Source organism: Myodes glareolus, chromosome 4, assembly GCF_982192425.1.
Source record: "Myodes glareolus chromosome 4, mMyoGla1.1, whole genome shotgun sequence".
Classification (NCBI taxonomy): Eukaryota; Metazoa; Chordata; class Mammalia; order Rodentia; family Cricetidae; genus Myodes; species Myodes glareolus.
This window is the reverse complement of record NC_142029.1, coordinates 71,751,304-71,769,087: the sequence shown is the minus strand read 5'-3', so window position 1 is coordinate 71,769,087 and position 17,784 is coordinate 71,751,304. Positions and strand designations below refer to the sequence as shown.

Below are 17,784 nucleotides of genomic sequence, written 5' to 3'. Positions count from 1 at the left end.
GTTTGAATTATTTTATCCTTTGTTCAGTTACTGGTATTTTTGCTTGTGTCAGCTAAAATGTTGATTATAACTATAAAGCTGCTGCTGAATTGCAGTGATGGCATTAGGATGGCATTCTGCCTTCCCTTCCAGTGCTGTCTGTGAGTGCTGGAACAGAGGCCTGAGTGTGAAAAATAGAAGTGCTGTAAAATGGTTTTCTCTTCTTAGGGTTTTACTGGCATTTGAACCCAGGACCTCTTGTATTCTAGGCAAATATTTTACCACTGAACTATATCCCTAGCCCAGGGTTGATCGTGTTAGAAGTTATTTTATTTATTGATTGATTTATTTTTGGTAGACAAAAAAGCCTTACTATAATTTGTAACTGAAATGTTTGATACTGCAGATTTCTTTATAGACAGATTAGGCTCACACTTTGGAGCATACTGTAAAGCTTTCAATTCATTTGCTGATCTTTTTCACAGTGAGATGAGTTCTGTACTATTTGCTACATTTTGAAGAATGACCCCTCAGGAGTATTAGCAAATTAACATGCTTATTGGGCATTTACAATATACCTTGAACTGTACATAGACATAGAGTTTATAACTGAATGGAAGATATAAGAAACTCATGCAGATGATGTACTACTTTGGTGGAAATTATATAGTAAGCATTATTTATGTATTTATATACTGACATGTAGGTGTTTTTCATTAAATGCTAGATTTTTCATTTACTATTAAAATTACCCTTATCTCCTTCAAATCATACTTTATGTACATTAATAGCTTCTCCTTTTTATTTTCTTATCTCATCTTTTTTATAGATGAGAAATAAGTTAGTAACCACAAAATTAGTAGTTACTGCATTAGTAATCATGAAATAATGAAGTAAAGGCCAGCCAGACTGTAAAAGATCTTTCCACTGTTTCCATCTGAACAGATTAAAACATTTTCTAGAACTTATTGACATCACAAAAAAAGGAGCAACTAAGACATAGGGATTATGGGCTGCCAAAAGCTGAGTGATCGGAGCCATCGCTCAGTGGTATAGGGTAAGGACTGGACTCAGACTTAATGCTCTACTCTGACTTTTGTGTGTTCCTTGTGTGACTCACTGAGACAGTCTAGAGTTTCCATTGCTGTTACATTTAGTTACATTTAGCTTTCTTACTGATCCTTCATAGCCACAACTTTGTGGTGTGAGGGGACATCTAGAATGTGTATAGCCTTCTAACTTACTACATAGTATATTCATTTATTGGTTAAGACCATTGTTGTCTATTGATTGTCTTTTCTTTTTCTTCCACATAGATTTCAAGGGCCTGTATATTGCCTGACTACACAGTGTGTGCTGTTTTAAATGAATTTTCTGAGTGGGTGAATGAAGGAAGACCAAACTTATATAGGTAGAATAAATAACTAACCCAGCCCCAAACACCAAAAGATTCTCTTGGTGCCAACATTATTCATTTCACTATCACATAATCCTTTAAGGGATTTATAAGTTTAAAAATCTTAAAGTTACAGAACAAGTATCTTAAATTGCTGGACTTTCCCTTGCAAAATTATGAATAGTTTAAAATTTATAGTAAGAGGAAAGTATTCAGACCATTGAGTCTTTTACATTTCATAAATTATAACAATGTTTATGGACAATAAGTTCTATAATTGCATAACTTTTTTGTGTATATGTGTATATGATTGTGTGTGTGGGTACACATGCATGTACCTGTGTTTAGTGTGGAAGTTAAAGGTATATTTAGGTGTTGCCAGTATTCAGCTCTCCAGGTGTATTTTGATCTGTGCGTCTGTGGGGTGTGTCCGTGTGTGGATGTGTATGACTTGATGTTGGGAGTCTTGCTGAATTGCTCTTCACCACATATATTGAGGCGCATGAGCCCAGAGCTCACTTACTCAACTGATCTGGCCTCTTGATCAACAGGATTTCAGGTGGGACACCACATCCACCCAGGGTTACATGGGTGCTGGAGATCTAAATCTTCTCCTCACACTTAACGTGTCAAGAACTGTACTTGCTGAACCATTTTCACAGCCCTACTCTCTACCCGCCTTTTGAGATGGGGTGTTTCTGTGAGCCTGGTACTGATTATAGATTGGCTGCCCAACAAGCTCTGGGGACCAGCCTGATTCTGCCTGTGCTCCTGACCCCACCCCCACCAACAGTAGGGTCAGATCAGTGCCTTACTTTGTCTGGCTTTTAAAATTAAATTAATTTTAATTAATTAGTTTAATTATTTTTGTGTGGGTGCTGGGCTCTGAACTTAGGCCTTGCATAGCATGCACTTTACTGACTGAGCCGGTTTTCCATCCAAGGTGTATTTATTTTTTGTTTCTTTTTGAAGATTTATTTATTTTAATTTTATGTGTTGGTGTTTTGCCTGTGTGTGTGTGTGTGCGCGCACACCATGTATATGCAGTACTCAGGAAGGTCAGAAGAGAGCATTGGAATTGGAGTTACAGATGGTTGTGAGCCAGTATGTAGGTCTTGGGAACTGAACCTGGATCCTCTCCAAGATTAACAAATGTTCTTAATTGCTGAGCCATCTCTCCAGCCATATTTATTTTTAAGAACGTATCTCATGTTGTGAATCTTGTCTTAAACTTGGTGGGTTCTTTTCCCTTAGCATCTTAAATGCTGGGTGGGATTTTAGGGGTGTACCATTGCATCTGGCTTTATGGGTAGTATTGTTTCGTTTAAACATCAGTTTTGTTTGTAAAGTCTAAAAGTTTTATTGAAGTACAATTGAATGTGTAATAAGCTTTAAATGTTCCTGTGTACATGTGTGTGGTCTCTCTCTCTCTCTCTCTCTCTCTCTCTGTGTGTGTGTGTGTGTGTGTGTTTGCATGCATGTGCACATGGCTCTGGATTCAGAGATCAGCTTTGTGTGTCGTTTCGTGGAAGCCCTCCACCCTTTTTTTTAAGATAGGGCCTCTTACTAGGATCTGGGGCTTGCCAATTAGGCCAGGCTGTCTGGCTAGCAAGCCCTATGAATACACCTGTCTTTTCCTTCCCAGTACTGGGATTCTAAGGACAACTCTGATGCCTGGCTATTTATATGGATTTGGGGACCAAACTCAGGTTCATATTCTCATGTGACAAGCACATAAGAGGGACACAAGAGTTGTGGTTTGAAAGTCTGTGACTCCTTAACAGAAAAGGAACTGTGCAGGACTGAAAGTCCTACATTATTGTAGGCACCAGGCTTGACAGAATGGGTCACTTTAAATTAGCAATGGAGAAGGCCAGAAGTAGATGAATTCAAGGTATTCATTAATAACGAAGCATTTGAATGTGATGGGAGATACAAACTGCACAGAGACATTGCCTTAGTATTGTGTAATTCTGACTCTGTAAGTTCTGGTATACAGTAGATGTTCAGGTATGGCTATCAGATAGATAAATATAGTTGTGGAGCAGAGGGAAACTGGATGTCATTAATGACTTCCAAATTTCTAATTTAAAAGTGAAAAATTATATGTATGTGTTTAGCCCATTTGTATAGATGTATACTGCATGTGTGCCTTGTGCCTGTGGAAGCCAGAAGAGGGTGTCTGATTCCTTAGAATTACAGATTCCAAGCTGTATTCTGAATGCTGGGAATTGAATCTGGGTCCTTTGCAAGAGCAGCCATTGGAGCCATCTCTTCAGCTCAAATTCTAGATTCTCTAGCCCATCTATGTGGATGAAGGTCTATTTGTTAAGACAGAAAAGCAATTTTGTTGGGATCAAAGTTAGTTGTGTTGAACTTGAGATCCCAACGGTAAATCTAAACTAATATGCCTAGAACAACTGTTGGTTGGAACTCTGAAGATATATATATATATATATATATATATCAACCTATGTTTGGTGTCTATTCTCATATTACACAAACATTTATTGGGTACCTTTCCTGTCTAGTACTTTGCTAGAATGCAGCAGTGAACCCTAGGACCTTGTTACCCTAGAGCTTACATTTCAGAGTAGATGAGAATAGGAAGATTCTCCTTTAAAAACAAATCACATATATTTATTTATTGTATATAGTGTGGGGGCCAGACATGCCACAATGTGCATGTGAATGGAGGTCAGAGGACAACTTGTGGGAATCAGTTCTTCCTTCTACCATATAGGTTTGGGGATTGAACCCAGGTCCTTATGCTTGATGCCAGTCTTCCACCCTCTGAGTCATCTCTCTGGCCCCATATCCTCCTTAGAAAGAGAAATGCATTGTTCAGTGCTTACTGTGTGCAGAAGTGTGGGTATGAAGTTAAGATTAATTCTTCAGTGAGGAAATACTTGTGTTTTGTTTAATAGAGTAGAAATGGCTTTTGTCAGAGATATTTTATTAGATCTCTGTTGTTTGATTCAGTGCTTACCTTCCATCCTTTTATCCTCTATGTCTGAGTTATTTTAATTTTCTATTGTAAGGATTTTATCTTTAAGTAGTTCCCCCTCCCCCATTAGAAGGAAGGGCTTGTGAGGCTTGTGAGTGCTTATTTCTTTAAAGATTTCTTATATCTTACCTGGGAGTGATGACACACACCTGTACTTCAGCACTCCAGACTTGAGCAGGAGACTCAGTCACAAGCCCTAGACCAGCCTGGGCTACATAAGACCGTCTCAAAGGACAAATGGCTTTCTTAAATCTCTCAAATTCCTGTGTGAGAAAAGAAAAGATAAATTTATGTTGGACTTTTGACATATGGGTTCTCACTGTGAAGAAGTACTGAGGTTAGCTTCTTGCCCAGTTACACATGAGTGTTTTGATTTTTTTCTTTTTCTTTCCTTTCTTTCTTTGTCTTGATGCTCACACATTTTTGTATTTTAGAATTGAAAGTAGAATGTGGCATTGTAAGCTGAATGTAGTGGTATATACCTGAAACCTAGTTCTCAGATGCTGTTGTAGAAAGAGTGTCATGATTTTGAGGTTAGGCTGGGTTACATAGCAAAATCTTGACAAAACAAGCTTTTCGGATAGCCTGTGTAGCCCTGGCTGTCCTAGAACTCTCTCTGTAGATATATATGTAATCTCTGTAGTGTTTATGTGTGTGTGTGTGTGTGTGTGTAAATATATATTATGTTTCCCGACCGCCCAGACCCGAATAATCACAAAGAAACTATATTAATTACAACACTGTTTGGCCAATTACTTAGGTGTATTTCTAATTAGCTCTTACATTTTAAATTAACCCATTTCTATTCATCTATGTATCGCCACAAGGCTGTGGCCTACTGGTAAGGTTCCAGTGTCTGTCTCCTTCTGTAGCTACATGGTGTCTCTTTGGCTCTGCCTACTGTCTATATATCTCTTTCAGCCTGGCTATATTCTGCCCTGCCATAGACCATAGCAGTTTCTTTATTAATCAGTGATATTTAAAACATATTCAGAGCATACAGAGGGGAATCCCACATCAATATGTGCCATATGTGGAGGTCAGAAGTCAACTAGTTCACCCTACCACATGAGTCCTGGGGAGTGAACTTGGGTACTCTTCCCTGCTGAGCCATCTTGCTAGTAGTTTAGTATGTTTTTGGTTTTCAAAAAAAAAAAATCCTGTTAAAGGAATGGAAAGATGGCTCAACAGTAAAGAATACTTATTCCTCTTGCAGAGAACCTGGGTTTGGTTCGCAACACCTATATGGTGGTTAATAAACATCCGTAATTCCAGTTCCAGGGAACCTGATGCCCTCTTTTGACCTCCAAGGGCACCAGGCACACACATGGTTCACATGTGTATATGCAGGCAAAACACTCATACACATAAATCTTAAAATTTAAAAACAATTCCTGTAAAACCCAGTAGTTAAAAATAAGAGTCTAGTGGGTGGAGAGTTGACTCAGGGGTTAAGAGTACTTGATGCTCTTGCAGAGGACCCAGGTTCAATTCTTAGCGCCCACTTGATTGCTCTGTAACGCCAGTTCTGGGTATCTGATGACCTCTTTTGGCTTCTTTGGGCACCAGGCACTCATGTGGTACACAGATATAATGCAGGCAGAGCACCCATATATGTAACATAAAATAAGATAAAAATAAATACATTTTAAAAGAATCTAGAGCTGTAAGTCCTAAGTTTATGTCAGCTTCTGTGCTTATTGTCGGACTGTAGACAAGTTCCTTTTCTGTGTAGTATTTTTTCAACCATAAAATATGTGCAGTAATGGTGTTTGCTGAGGATTCAGTGAAGTAATGTATATAATGCGGCTGTAATGGTTACTGGCATGTGCTAAGCAGTGTTAGCTACTATTATTAGCATTTTCATTTTTCTGTCATTGTTTAAAAACAGAGCTTTTGAGGTCATTGTTTTCAGTGTTGTGATTGGTGACAGTTGCTTTGTCTTTTCACGTCTCCATTTTTACCTCCAGTAACATCCTAAATCTTGGACTGTCTCAATTCTGAATCTCTACAGTAGACTCTCCTATTTACATATTTCTTCTACATGCTTGGATATTGCCTTACAAATCCAGGGAGAGTTGAATCTGCATTTCAAGTCTATGATCCTTATGACAATCATAATCCTTAGGCAATCTGATTCTTGTTTAGAGTCTACTAAGACCTCTTCGGTGTAGATCTCAAACCTAACAGATGTAGCAAAATAATTTTATAGTTAGTGACTGGAGCCTATAATCATGTCCTTTCTTGAAAGATGAGTCTTTGCTGTTTAGTGCTGAGGAACACTACTGTGGTAGAATTGTTTTTGCTTTCTTCCATCTTTATTTGGAACTGAATACATGTTTAGAAACAAGCAGTTGCTGTTCAGGTGGCAACGTGATCTTTTAGATGTACAGCTGGCAAGTTGCCCACCTGGCGAATAGCTATGAACTCCACTGGGTTAATTCTTCACTGACCTTTTAGGACTGGAAGTTGCAGGCAATCTCTTGTAACTCTTTGATATTGGCCTATCTTTTCTTTGAAACTATGAAAAAATTATATGAATCCCTTTTAAGTTAAATATCCTACACACACACACACACACACACACACACACACAGACAGACACACAGAGAGAGAGAGAGAGAGAGAGAGAGAGGGAAAGAGAGAGAGGGAAATTCATTATGTGGTATTTTTCTTGAAAGAGTTAAGAAACCTATGTTCTGATGATTACTCTATTAGAATTTAGGCTTTAGCACTGGTGGAAAAATTAAATTGAGCTCCTGTAATTGTAAGTTTTGCCATTCACAGTCCTCCAACCTCCCAGGGTAAAGTTGTATCCCCCAACTCACAAGAACTGAATAGCTTTATCTAGCAGGGTCTTCCTGGCTTTGGCAGTGGAGCAGTACAAAGGCCACATTGAGCATAGCTACTGGGGAAACCCTTTTCCTTCTCTGGCCTGTAAATGCTGTTCTGTCTCTAAAAAGCCCTGACATCAGCTCTTGGAAAAATCCAAATACTTGGAAGAGGGCAGAAACACTTGCCTGGACAGTGACTAATGGCTGTGTTACAGTTTCAAGTTACCAGACATCTTTCAGCATTTTATACTTGAAAATCTTTATTAAAAAAGTTATATCTTTAAATTTAGTAGTCCCCCTCCATTGCTAATTTCTTCTTAATACTTAGTTTTGAATAACACTGGGCATAGTGACTCACCTGTGATCCCAGCACTTGGGTGGCTTAGGTAGGAGACTCACCATGTAGCCATCCTGGGATACATAGTGTTCTGGGCCAACCTGGGCTATAGAATGAGAACCCTGTAATTCAGAGTTCTTTTTTTGAGGGGCTAGGAAAACCATCAACATTGTAAACTTTGTGTGTTTTATTTCTACCTATTAAGTGCTTCTTAGGTATTTGATAACTTGGGGTGAAATGCACTGTTACTGTAAGCATAAACTACACTTGACTTTCTTAGTATTCAATTTGTAGAATGTGAAGTTTTATCATTATTTCTTAATATTTTAAGGACCAGAGAAACAGCTGCCTTTTATTTTATTAGTTAAAGTAACTTATTTATTTTTGTTTAATTTTTATATAATGTTTTTATTTCTGATTTGAGAACTTCATGCATGTATATAATGTATTTTAAGCAAATCCACCCCCATTTCCCTGTTTAGTTTTTGAGGATAGAGTTTTGCTATACAGCCCAGGCTGGCTTTGAACTTCAGGCAATCTTGTGTCTTCAGCCTCTTCTTAGTTGCTGGGATTATAGGTGTTTGCTGCCATGCCTAACTCTAGTGTTCTTTTAAACATAAATCAGATTGGGATTAAAACTTTCTCGTTGTCTTACATTATGAATAAGTTTCTTTTTTATAACTTTATTTTTATTTTTTGTTCATTAGTGTATTGCCTGCATGTATGTCTGTGTGAGTGTGCCTGTCAGAAGCCATGGAACTGGAGTTCCAGAGAGGTACGAGCAGCAGGATGCCGGGAATTGAACCCAGGTCCCTTGGAAGAGCAGACAGTGCTCTCAACTGCTGAACCATCTCTCTAGCCCCCATGAATAAATTTCTTACATTTTTGGCTTCTGTCTATTGTTTATGTCATCTCAGTACTACTTTCTGGGCCATTCTCTACCCTCAGGTCACAGTATCCTTTGTAGTTCTCAAATACACTAAGTTGATTATCCTTGCAGACCTTTGTCCTAGTTATTTTTATTACCCTTGACTAGTTCTGGGCCCTAGATCATCTCATGGCTTCCACTCTTACCTTACTATCTTAGGTTAAATACCTTCAAGGTCTTTGAATGCATTGAATGACTCCAGTCACAGTCACATACAAGTGGGAGAGGGAAGATATGCCACATGATTCTCTCTTAAGAGGAAAGAAGTTTCTTTCATTTGTACTTCCTGTGGACGTAATTTCTCTTTTCATTGCTCTGACTATGCCAGTCAGCTCACTCACCAGAGAATGATGCTACCATTAGGCCAAAAGGTTGTTGCTACAGCTAAATCTGCTGTTCATTGGTCACTGGCCTTTGAGGGGAGTAGTAAACCACTGAATTAAATTTTTTATAAGGAACACTATATTTCCTAGGGTCAAGAATAGCTTATGTCCTTTGTTCTCAGTGAAAATTTATTGAATAAATTTGTGTAGAAAACATGTCATATTCTTAAGTGTATTCTCAGAACTATGCTTGTTAATTAGTCTATAAAATCAAATACATGGAGCAGTTCTTCAAATAATTTTCTAATTGTTTTTGTTGTGATATACACTTTTCTCTGCTCTCCTCCCTTCATTCTCTCTCCACTTCTTCCCTCTTTCATGACGCCCATGCTCCAATTTACTCAGGAGATCTTGTCTTTTTCTCCTCCCTATATAGATCCTCCTGTGTCTGTCTTAGGGTCCTCTTTGCTGTTTGGTTTCTCTGGGGTTGTGGACTGAATGTATGCTGATTTTTCTTTGCTTTATATCTGAAAGCCACTTATGAGTGAATACATATTATATTTGTCTTTCTGGGCCTGGGTTACCTCACTCACTGTGTTTTTTTTTTTCTAGATCATCCATTTGCCTGCAAATTTCAAGATGTCATTATTTTTGCTGCTGTGTAGTACTCCATTGTGTAAATGTACCACATTTTCTTTATCCATTCTTTGATTGAGCAGCGTCTAGTTTGTTTCCAGGATCTGACTATGACAAACAATGCTGCTGTGAACATAGTTGAGCACATGTCCTTGTGGTATGATTGAGCATCCTTTGGGTACATACCCAACAGTGGTATTGCTGGGTCTTGAGGTAGATTGTTTTCTAATTTACTGAGAAATGGCCATACTGAAATCCAAAGCGGCTGTACCAGTTTGCATTCCCACCAGCAATGGTGGAGTTAAGCTCCCATCAAGTGTTTTTGATCTTGGCCATTCTCACAGGTATAAGATGGAATCTGAGAGTTATTTTGATTTGCATTTCTCTGATGGCTAAGGATGTTGAACATTTCCTTAAGTGTCTTTCAGCTATTTGAGATTCATTTGTTGAGAGTTCTCTGTTCAGGTCTGTACCCCATTTTTAAAAATTGGATTATTTATCTTTTTTGATGTCAAGTTTATTGAGTTCTTTTGTATATTTTGGAGATCAGTCTTCTGTCCACTGTGAGGTTGGTGAAGATCTTCTCCCAATCTGTAGCCTGCTGTTTTATCTTGTTGACCATGTCCTTTGCTTTACAGAACCTTCTCAGTTTCAGGAGATCCCATTTATAAATTGTTGCTCTCAGTGTCTGTGCTACTGGGGTTATGTTTAGGAAGTTGTCTCCTCTACCAGTGCATTCAAGTGTACTTCCCACTTTCTCTTCTATTAGGTTCAGTGTGATTGGTTTTATGTTTAGGTCTTTGATCCATTTGGACTTGAGTTTTGTGCATGGTAATAGATATGGATCTATTTTAATTCTTCTGCATGTTGATATCCAGTTATGCCAGCACCATTCGTTGAATTTGTTTTCTTTTTCCCATTTTATATTTTAAGCTTCTTTGTCTAAGATCAGGTGTTTGTAGATGTGTGGATTGATATCTGGGTCTTTGATTAGATTACATTGGTGCTTCTGTCTGTTTTTATGCCAATACCAGGCTGTTGTCATTACTGTAGCACTAAAGTAGAGTTTCAAGTCAGGAATGGTGATACCTCTTGCATTGAATTTGTAGATTGCATTTGATAAGATTGCCATTTTTATTTATGTTAATTCTACCTACCCAAGAACATTGGAGATCTTTCCATTTTCTGGTGTCTTCAGTTTTTTCTTCAAAGATTTAAAGTTCTTGTCATATAGGTCTTTCACTTGTTTGGTTAGAGTTACTCCAAGATTTTGTTATTTGTGGCTATTGTGAAGGGTGATGTTTCTCTGATTTCTTTCTCAGCTGTTTATCATCTGTATAAAGGATGGCTACTGGTTTTTTGAGTTAATCTTATATCCTGCTACATTACTGAAGTTGTTTGTGAGTTGTAGGAGTTCCCTGGTAGAATTTTTGGAATCACTTATGTAAACTATCATATCATCAGCAAATAGTGAGTGTTTGACGTCTTCTTTTCCAATTTGTAGCCTCTTGGTCTCGTTTTGTGTTCTTATTGCTCTAGCTAGAACTCCTCCAAATAATTTAAAGTATGGGAAGAGATGAATTAACAGAATATTAAAACTCATCTAAGTTAGTTAATTGGTTTAAATAATGTAATCCAATAGAAGGAAGAGACTGTAGGAAACAACAGCTGAGAAACCCAATAGGATGGTGAATCTGCCTATGTCAGCAGCCTCAAAAAAAATGCCAATTAAAATCAATATGGTAAGGTACGCCTGTAATTCTAGCATTGGGGAGGCTCAGGTGGATGGATCATGAATTTCAGATCAACATGGGCTACTGAGTAAGACTCTATAAAATAAAAGTTGGTTTAAGACTGTAGCTCAGTGGTACAATATTTGGTCAACATGTTCAATCTCACCATAAAGAAAACCAATTAAGGCAGAAGTCATCAGATTAAATGAAAGACCAAACCCAACTGTGTGCTGGCTTTAGGAAACACATCTTAAGCTGGGCGATGGTGATGCATACCTTTAATTGCAGCACTTGGGAGTCTGAGGCAGGTGGATCTCTGAGTTCGAGTCCAACCTAGTCTACAAAACGAATTCCCAGACAGTCAGAGTATACGCAGAGAAACTGTCTGGGAAAGAAAGGAAGGAAGGGAGGGAGGGAGAGAGGGAGGAAGGAAGGAAGGAAGGAAGAAAGGAATGAAAGATAGATACATCTTAAAAATAAAGACATTTTGAATTTTGAGGTGAAGGTACACTGTGATAACATTAATCAATAAAAGCTGAAGTGACTACATTAATACCGTTGTACAGTAGATTTACAAACATAGACTGTTACTAGTGGTTAAGAAGCCCCTCTTCCTCATGTGTTTAGGTTCATGCTGGTGACACATGTGTACTTGTGCATGTGGGAACTGAACATGTGGGAACCCTGTGCACCTTTCATTTTCCATCTACTTTGTCTTTCGAGACAGGATCTCTTATTGGTGTGGAACTAGCCAAGTAGTCTAGGCTTACTGGTTGGTGAGTCCCAGGAAACTGCCTTTTTCTACCATCCGCAGTGTTGGGATTACAGGTGTTGCCACGCTTTACTTTCATCCGGGTCCTCATGCTTTTGTGGTAAGCAGTTTATGAATGTACTATCTTCCTATTTTCCTTGTTCCTCTGACCTCCCCTTTTTTAATGAGAGTCTCATGTAGCCAAGGCTGGCCTTGAACTCATTATATAGTCAAAAATAGCCTTGAACTCCTCCTGATCTTTTTTTTTTTGCCTGAGTGTTGACATTACTGATGTGAACTATTATTTTGGACTTAAGAAAACCATTTTATAAAAATAAAAGGATCAATTTAAAAAGAACATAGCCTAGTTAGGTTTTATTCACCTGTAATCTCAGTTAATTGAGAGGCTGAGTTCAGACTGGGTGATTTAGAGACACTGTCTTAAAATTTAAAAATTAAATTAAAAAGAATAGAGACATATTTCAGTGGCAGATTACCTGTGTAGCTTGTAAAGCTTTGTAAAGTTCTCAGGACCTTATAAAAACATAAACAAAGAAAAATGCTTCCTCCATTTATAAGTGTTTGTGCATCAATAAAAGAGCTTCAACATTCATGACAAATGAACAACATAAACTTAAGGACACACATACAGATCTATAGTCATTGTCATGATAATGATTCAGTATTCTGTCAATGATTGCTCAAAATTAAACTCAGTATGGGTGTAGAATACTTAACACTATTGGCCAGTTTATCTGCTTGCATTTATTGGTTATACTACAGATAACAGCTTTTCTGTCTTGTATGTGCATGTGGAGCATTTGTGAAGGTAGACTGTGTTTCAGTCTGTAAGTACAGTAAAGTGGGTGGATGCCAGTCATACAGCGTATGCTATCTGATCACGCGAAGTGAGGTAGAAATGAATAAAAGAAAGATCTCAAATCTCCAAATATTTGGAGATGAAATAGCACAATTCTAAATATCTCACGGGTCAAAGAAGAAATCAAGAGGGACATGAGAGGTATTTTGAATTGAAAGAAAAAGTAAACACAACACACCAGAATTTGGAGGATGACGTTGAAGCATTACTTAGAGCTTTGTGGATATTAAAGATGTGTTAGAAAAGAAGAAACTTATAAAACCAATAGCATCAACTTCCATCTTAAGAAACTAGAAAAAACTAGACAAAGAAGAGCTAACCAAATTCTAAGTAAGTAGAGAAGAAAAATAATGAAGATTGAAGCAAGGGTCAATGAAGGAGAAAACAACAGATTAGTACCCCAGAAGCTGGTTCTGAGAGATTACTAAAATGCTACCTTTAGCTACGTAGCTCGAGTAGCTGCAAGGTGATGAAATAGAGAGATGAGACAAACATAACCAATACCAGAGTTGAAAGGGACACCACTACAGGTTGTACAGCTATTAAAACAACAGTAAGAACATTAGGAATAGCTTTATGCCAGGAAATTCAATTTAAATGAAATATGGTTTGGGCTTTTATACATTGTAATTATGTATATAATATGAAAGCATGTAACAATTTTACTACATTAAAAAGAGGAAAACATCTTTCTTTATTCCCTGACTTACAACATTTGAGTAGGAAAATGTTCTTATATTTTCCAGTGTGCTAAGGAGCCTGGAGTACCATATAGTGCCCGAAACAAAGAAATACTCAATACAGAAGGGAGGGGCATGTCAGAGTTATATAAGTGCCAACCGGAAAGAGCGTTCAGTGACTTAAACTAGAGCAACTTTAACATGGAAATAAGTATTGCAGTATTGGATTTGATCTCAGAGTAAAATAAACATACAGAGTCTACACTGGTAGATGGGAGAATATAGAAACTCAGCTCTTCCAGAAAATTCCAGAACATGTAGATTCTTCTTTGTCTAGAAAATTGAGCTTAGTGCCTTCAACTCCTAATAGGGATTGGATTAAAATAAAACAAAACAAGGATTTAAAATGTTTAAACTTTTATAGTGTGTGGGTGTGTGTGTGCGCGCGCGAGCGAGCGAGAGAGAGAGAGAGAGAGAGAGAGTCACAGTCACAGTTCCTGCGTGGAAAAGTTGGTTTTCTTCCACCTTAATGTGGAAACGTGGGTTCTGGGAATCAAAGTCAAACTGTCAGGCTTGTGCTGCAAGGTCCTTTACCCCCATGAGTCATCTTACCAACTCAGGTTGGATTTTTGATTTTTTTTAAAAGTGTAAAGTATGACAAGTTAGTAGCAGTAGTGTTACAGTGAGATGCCTGTAAGATATCACCTTAACAAATGACCAAAGCTTGTCATTTGTATAACTTGTTATCAGCCTAACATGTTGGTAACCTGTACCCCCTGATGAAGTAAAGAAATGCACTTTGTTAGGTGATGAAATGAGCATTTCGCCTCCATATTCTTCCGAAAATAGCCAATACATACATGCATGAACAAATGTTTTTCAATGGCAGTCCAAAAGCAATTTAGTAGAGGTAGTCTTTTCTGCAGTGTGCTAGAACAGTGGGCTGTCTATGTGAAAAAAGACAAACATTTGTCTGTAATGTCTCCTGTAAAAAATTATAAACACAGTGTACACCTAAAAGTAAAACAAATTTATCAAACTATCAGAAGAAAATATAAAGCATTTGTAACTTGGAGTTAGGCAAAGATTTCTTGGAAGTGTATGCAAAATGTGTGCAAAGACCCAGCTTCTAAATTGAGGCATGTTCAGAGAGACCAGGGCGTAGGAGTTTGGTGTGTCTCTGAGGCACACACATTCAACACAAAACAAATGTAATGATTTCTTAAACTTTCCATCATTTCACCTTTAGTTCAGTCAAACTGAGACTCTCTTTATACATAATTCTTTTCACAGACTTGTTAAGAAAAATTTTATAATTTCCTCATTCTTGATAAATTGATAGGGTTAGTAAAACACACTTTCGTCTGAAAATGTTACTTCTTTGTTATCACTCTTTATCACTTACCAGTTTGTGTATCATCTAACCTGTGACTGCTGTTGTGTGCTTACTTCGTTTGTTTGTTTTGCTTAAAACAAGCAGGGATTCTCTCGCCCACATACAGTCAGTCACTTGGGCAGCAAAGTAATGCTATCTGGTTACTTGCCTTATAAGATCTATTGTTAGAAAAGTCCCTGCTGCTGTGTCCCTTCCATTAAAGGTAGACATAAATGCATGGGATTAACGCAGTCAGGAGTTGTTGCCATTCCTTTTCTGTTTCTCCAGGACTCAGGCTAACTGCCTTTATCTCTAGTCTAAACTCCCATGTGGATTCCTTCCTGTTAATGAGTTCATCCTGAAACTACAAGGGGGAGTTTCTTCTAGGAGTTATGTATTGTTACAGTGTTGTCACTGTACTGAAAAACTGTACCTAGCCTAAATATTTATAAAGGAACTAAATTAAGTAGCCATATTATAGAAGAGATACTTTAAAAGAATTATGTTGTAGGATTCAGTTCTCAGTAATGAAAAAAAAAAGAATTTAAAATTCTCCTTTTCAGATTTTCATTTATTTGCAGGCTCTATCTGAAACAAAAGCCAAGCCATTCTAATGTATGAGGAGCTTAGAGTTCTTCCCCTCTCTTCTTCCATGGTAGACCTCATATGAACTCTGAGGGTCTTAGGTTAAAACCAGTGCTGTAATGAAATGTTTATGGTGTGAAATATATGTTTGTTGACTGAGTTTTCTATCCCACCCGGTCCCGCAGTCATTCAGCTCCAAAGAAATACACAGAGGCCTACATTAATTAACAAACCGATTTGCCTATTAGTTCAGGCTTCTTATTAATTCTTACATCTTACATTAACCCATTATTCTTGTCTGTGTTAGCCACGTGGCTTGGTACCTTTTTTGATGAGGCAGTTATATCTTGTTTACTCTGTGTCTGGGTGACGACTGCAGACTGAAACTTCCCTCTTCCCAGAATTCTCCTGTTCTCATCCTGCCTATACTTCCTGCCTGGTTGCCCCACTTATATTTCCTACCTGGCTACTGGCCAGTTAGCATTTTATTAAAATACAATTGACAGGGTACAGACCATTGTCCCACAACACTCCCCCCCTTTTTTTCCAAAACAAGAACTCTGAATTGAATCTTGCTTGTTTAGCTTTTTTCTTGACCATTATCCATATAACTTGTAAACAACACTCTAAACAAAGATAAACTTTCATAATCTTTATTTTGGGAACGTGGGTGTAGTTTTCCAGACTATTTCCTGCTGAATGGGGGTGCTGTTATTCTTAAGGGGACCTGAAAAAAATTTAAGATTATGGTCAAGTTCTGACTGGAGTATTCTGTGAGGCTTGATCATCTCAGGCAGCAGTCTTGAAACTGTTCTGGATGCAGAACTCAGATGAAACTCCAACAGAGATCCTCTGAAATGTTGGGCCATCTGGACCATCTGCTCCTATTGGAGATTCTCAGGGGAGACTTCCTTGGTCAAGCCTGATTTTTCTTAGCCCGGAATGAATCCACATCTCCTCATTTCCTGTGGAAACAAAAGCAAAACCTCTTCTCCAAAGTAACATACCTTTTGACTTAAATTTTGAAGTCAAAGCATTTTTAAAATATATAGGTTGTATTAAACCAGCAGCATTTGTAATCAGATGACTTTTAGCAGCTGTTGTTCTTTCTCAGCCATTGAACCGTTTAAAGACACCCCAGTAACATATAGTATCCAGACTCCCTGTGTATTTCCCATCTTTACATGACTTTATTTTAAACTCTATTTCTTTTATTTTTATTTTTAATTTTTGGCTTTTTGAGACAGGGTTTCTCTGTGTATCTTTGGCTGTCCTGGAACTCACTCTGTAGTCCAGGCTGTCCTTGAACTCACAGAGATTTGCCTACCTCTGCACCCCAAGTGCTGGGATTAAAGGTGTGTGCCACCACACCCACATATATTTTTCCCCTAAGCCCATATATATTTTTAAACACACTGTAAACCATTTAGAGGCTCTCTTCTTCTTTGAATCTATCTTTATTGTATATCTCTTTTGAGCACATGAGTCTTTAATTTGCTAAGTGATATGGCTAGAATGTCTTATTTGTTTGCTTAGAGAGTGAGTCTGCCAGTGGTTCCCAGGCAGGTCTTAAATTCCTGGGTTCAGATGATCCAAGTCAGCCTCCCAATTAGCTTGGATTACAGTGGCATGTGCTACCATGCCCAGTTTGATATTTTACTAAGTGAAAGTTACCAGGTGGTATGTTTAGTATGCTTTAATTTTCATAAAAGAGTTTTGTATTATATGTAGAAATCCATGTAGAGAGCAAAAGAAATCATTCTATTACAGAGTAGAGTCTTTGCTTCATAGGAGGCCTTACATTTTGGAAAGGATATAATCTCATTTCTAACTCACTTGGGAGTGAAATTCTCTTGATTGTTATTTAATATTGATATGTAATATAGTAATTTGTTTAGTAATTTAGCATTGTAGTCTTACGTATAAAGTGTATTAGAATAAGTGTCATTTTTAGTAGCTAAGAGAGAGAAAATAGAATTAATGGTCTATGAATTTCAAATGCATTTTGTTTTTTGTACCCTATGTTGGCCAAGAACTCGCTGTGTAGTAGTCCAGGCTGGCAGTAAATCCTTCTGCCTCAGCCGCTCCAGTGTTGTAAGAGTAAGTTTAATAAATCCTTCTGCCTCAGCCACCCCAGTGTTGATAAGAGGCTTGAGACTTGCCTGGTGGTGAACTAAGTTTTGTCAAGAAGCAGTTTGCAGTTCTGGGCTGCTGCAAAAGGAGTACTGAAATTGTTAAAACACCTTTCCCTGATACTTCCAATTCTGTGCTGTGGCATGGGCCATTATTACTGATGACAGCATCTTCTAGTATACTTTGTGTTTTTAAGTTCCTTTCCTC

At 37.8% G+C, this 17,784-nt stretch overlaps 1 protein-coding gene across 4 annotated transcripts in view; it reads left to right on the top strand.

Annotated features, from left to right (window-relative positions):
• Nucleotides 1–17,784, top strand: part of Arhgef12 (Rho guanine nucleotide exchange factor 12) — a 134,127-nt gene that overhangs the window by 36,017 nt on the left and 80,326 nt on the right. Inside the window, exon 1 of one of the 4 annotated variants that reach the window (XM_087905545.1) lies at nucleotides 12,021–12,045. The exons of the other annotated variants lie outside the window; for them this stretch is intronic. Within the exon in view, the coding sequence (XP_087761671.1) occupies nucleotides 12,035–12,045 (11 nt within the window). The 5' untranslated portion in view covers nucleotides 12,021–12,034. Of the gene's footprint in view, nucleotides 1–12,020; nucleotides 12,046–17,784 lie in introns of those variants that run through there. 4 annotated transcript variants of the gene reach the window in all.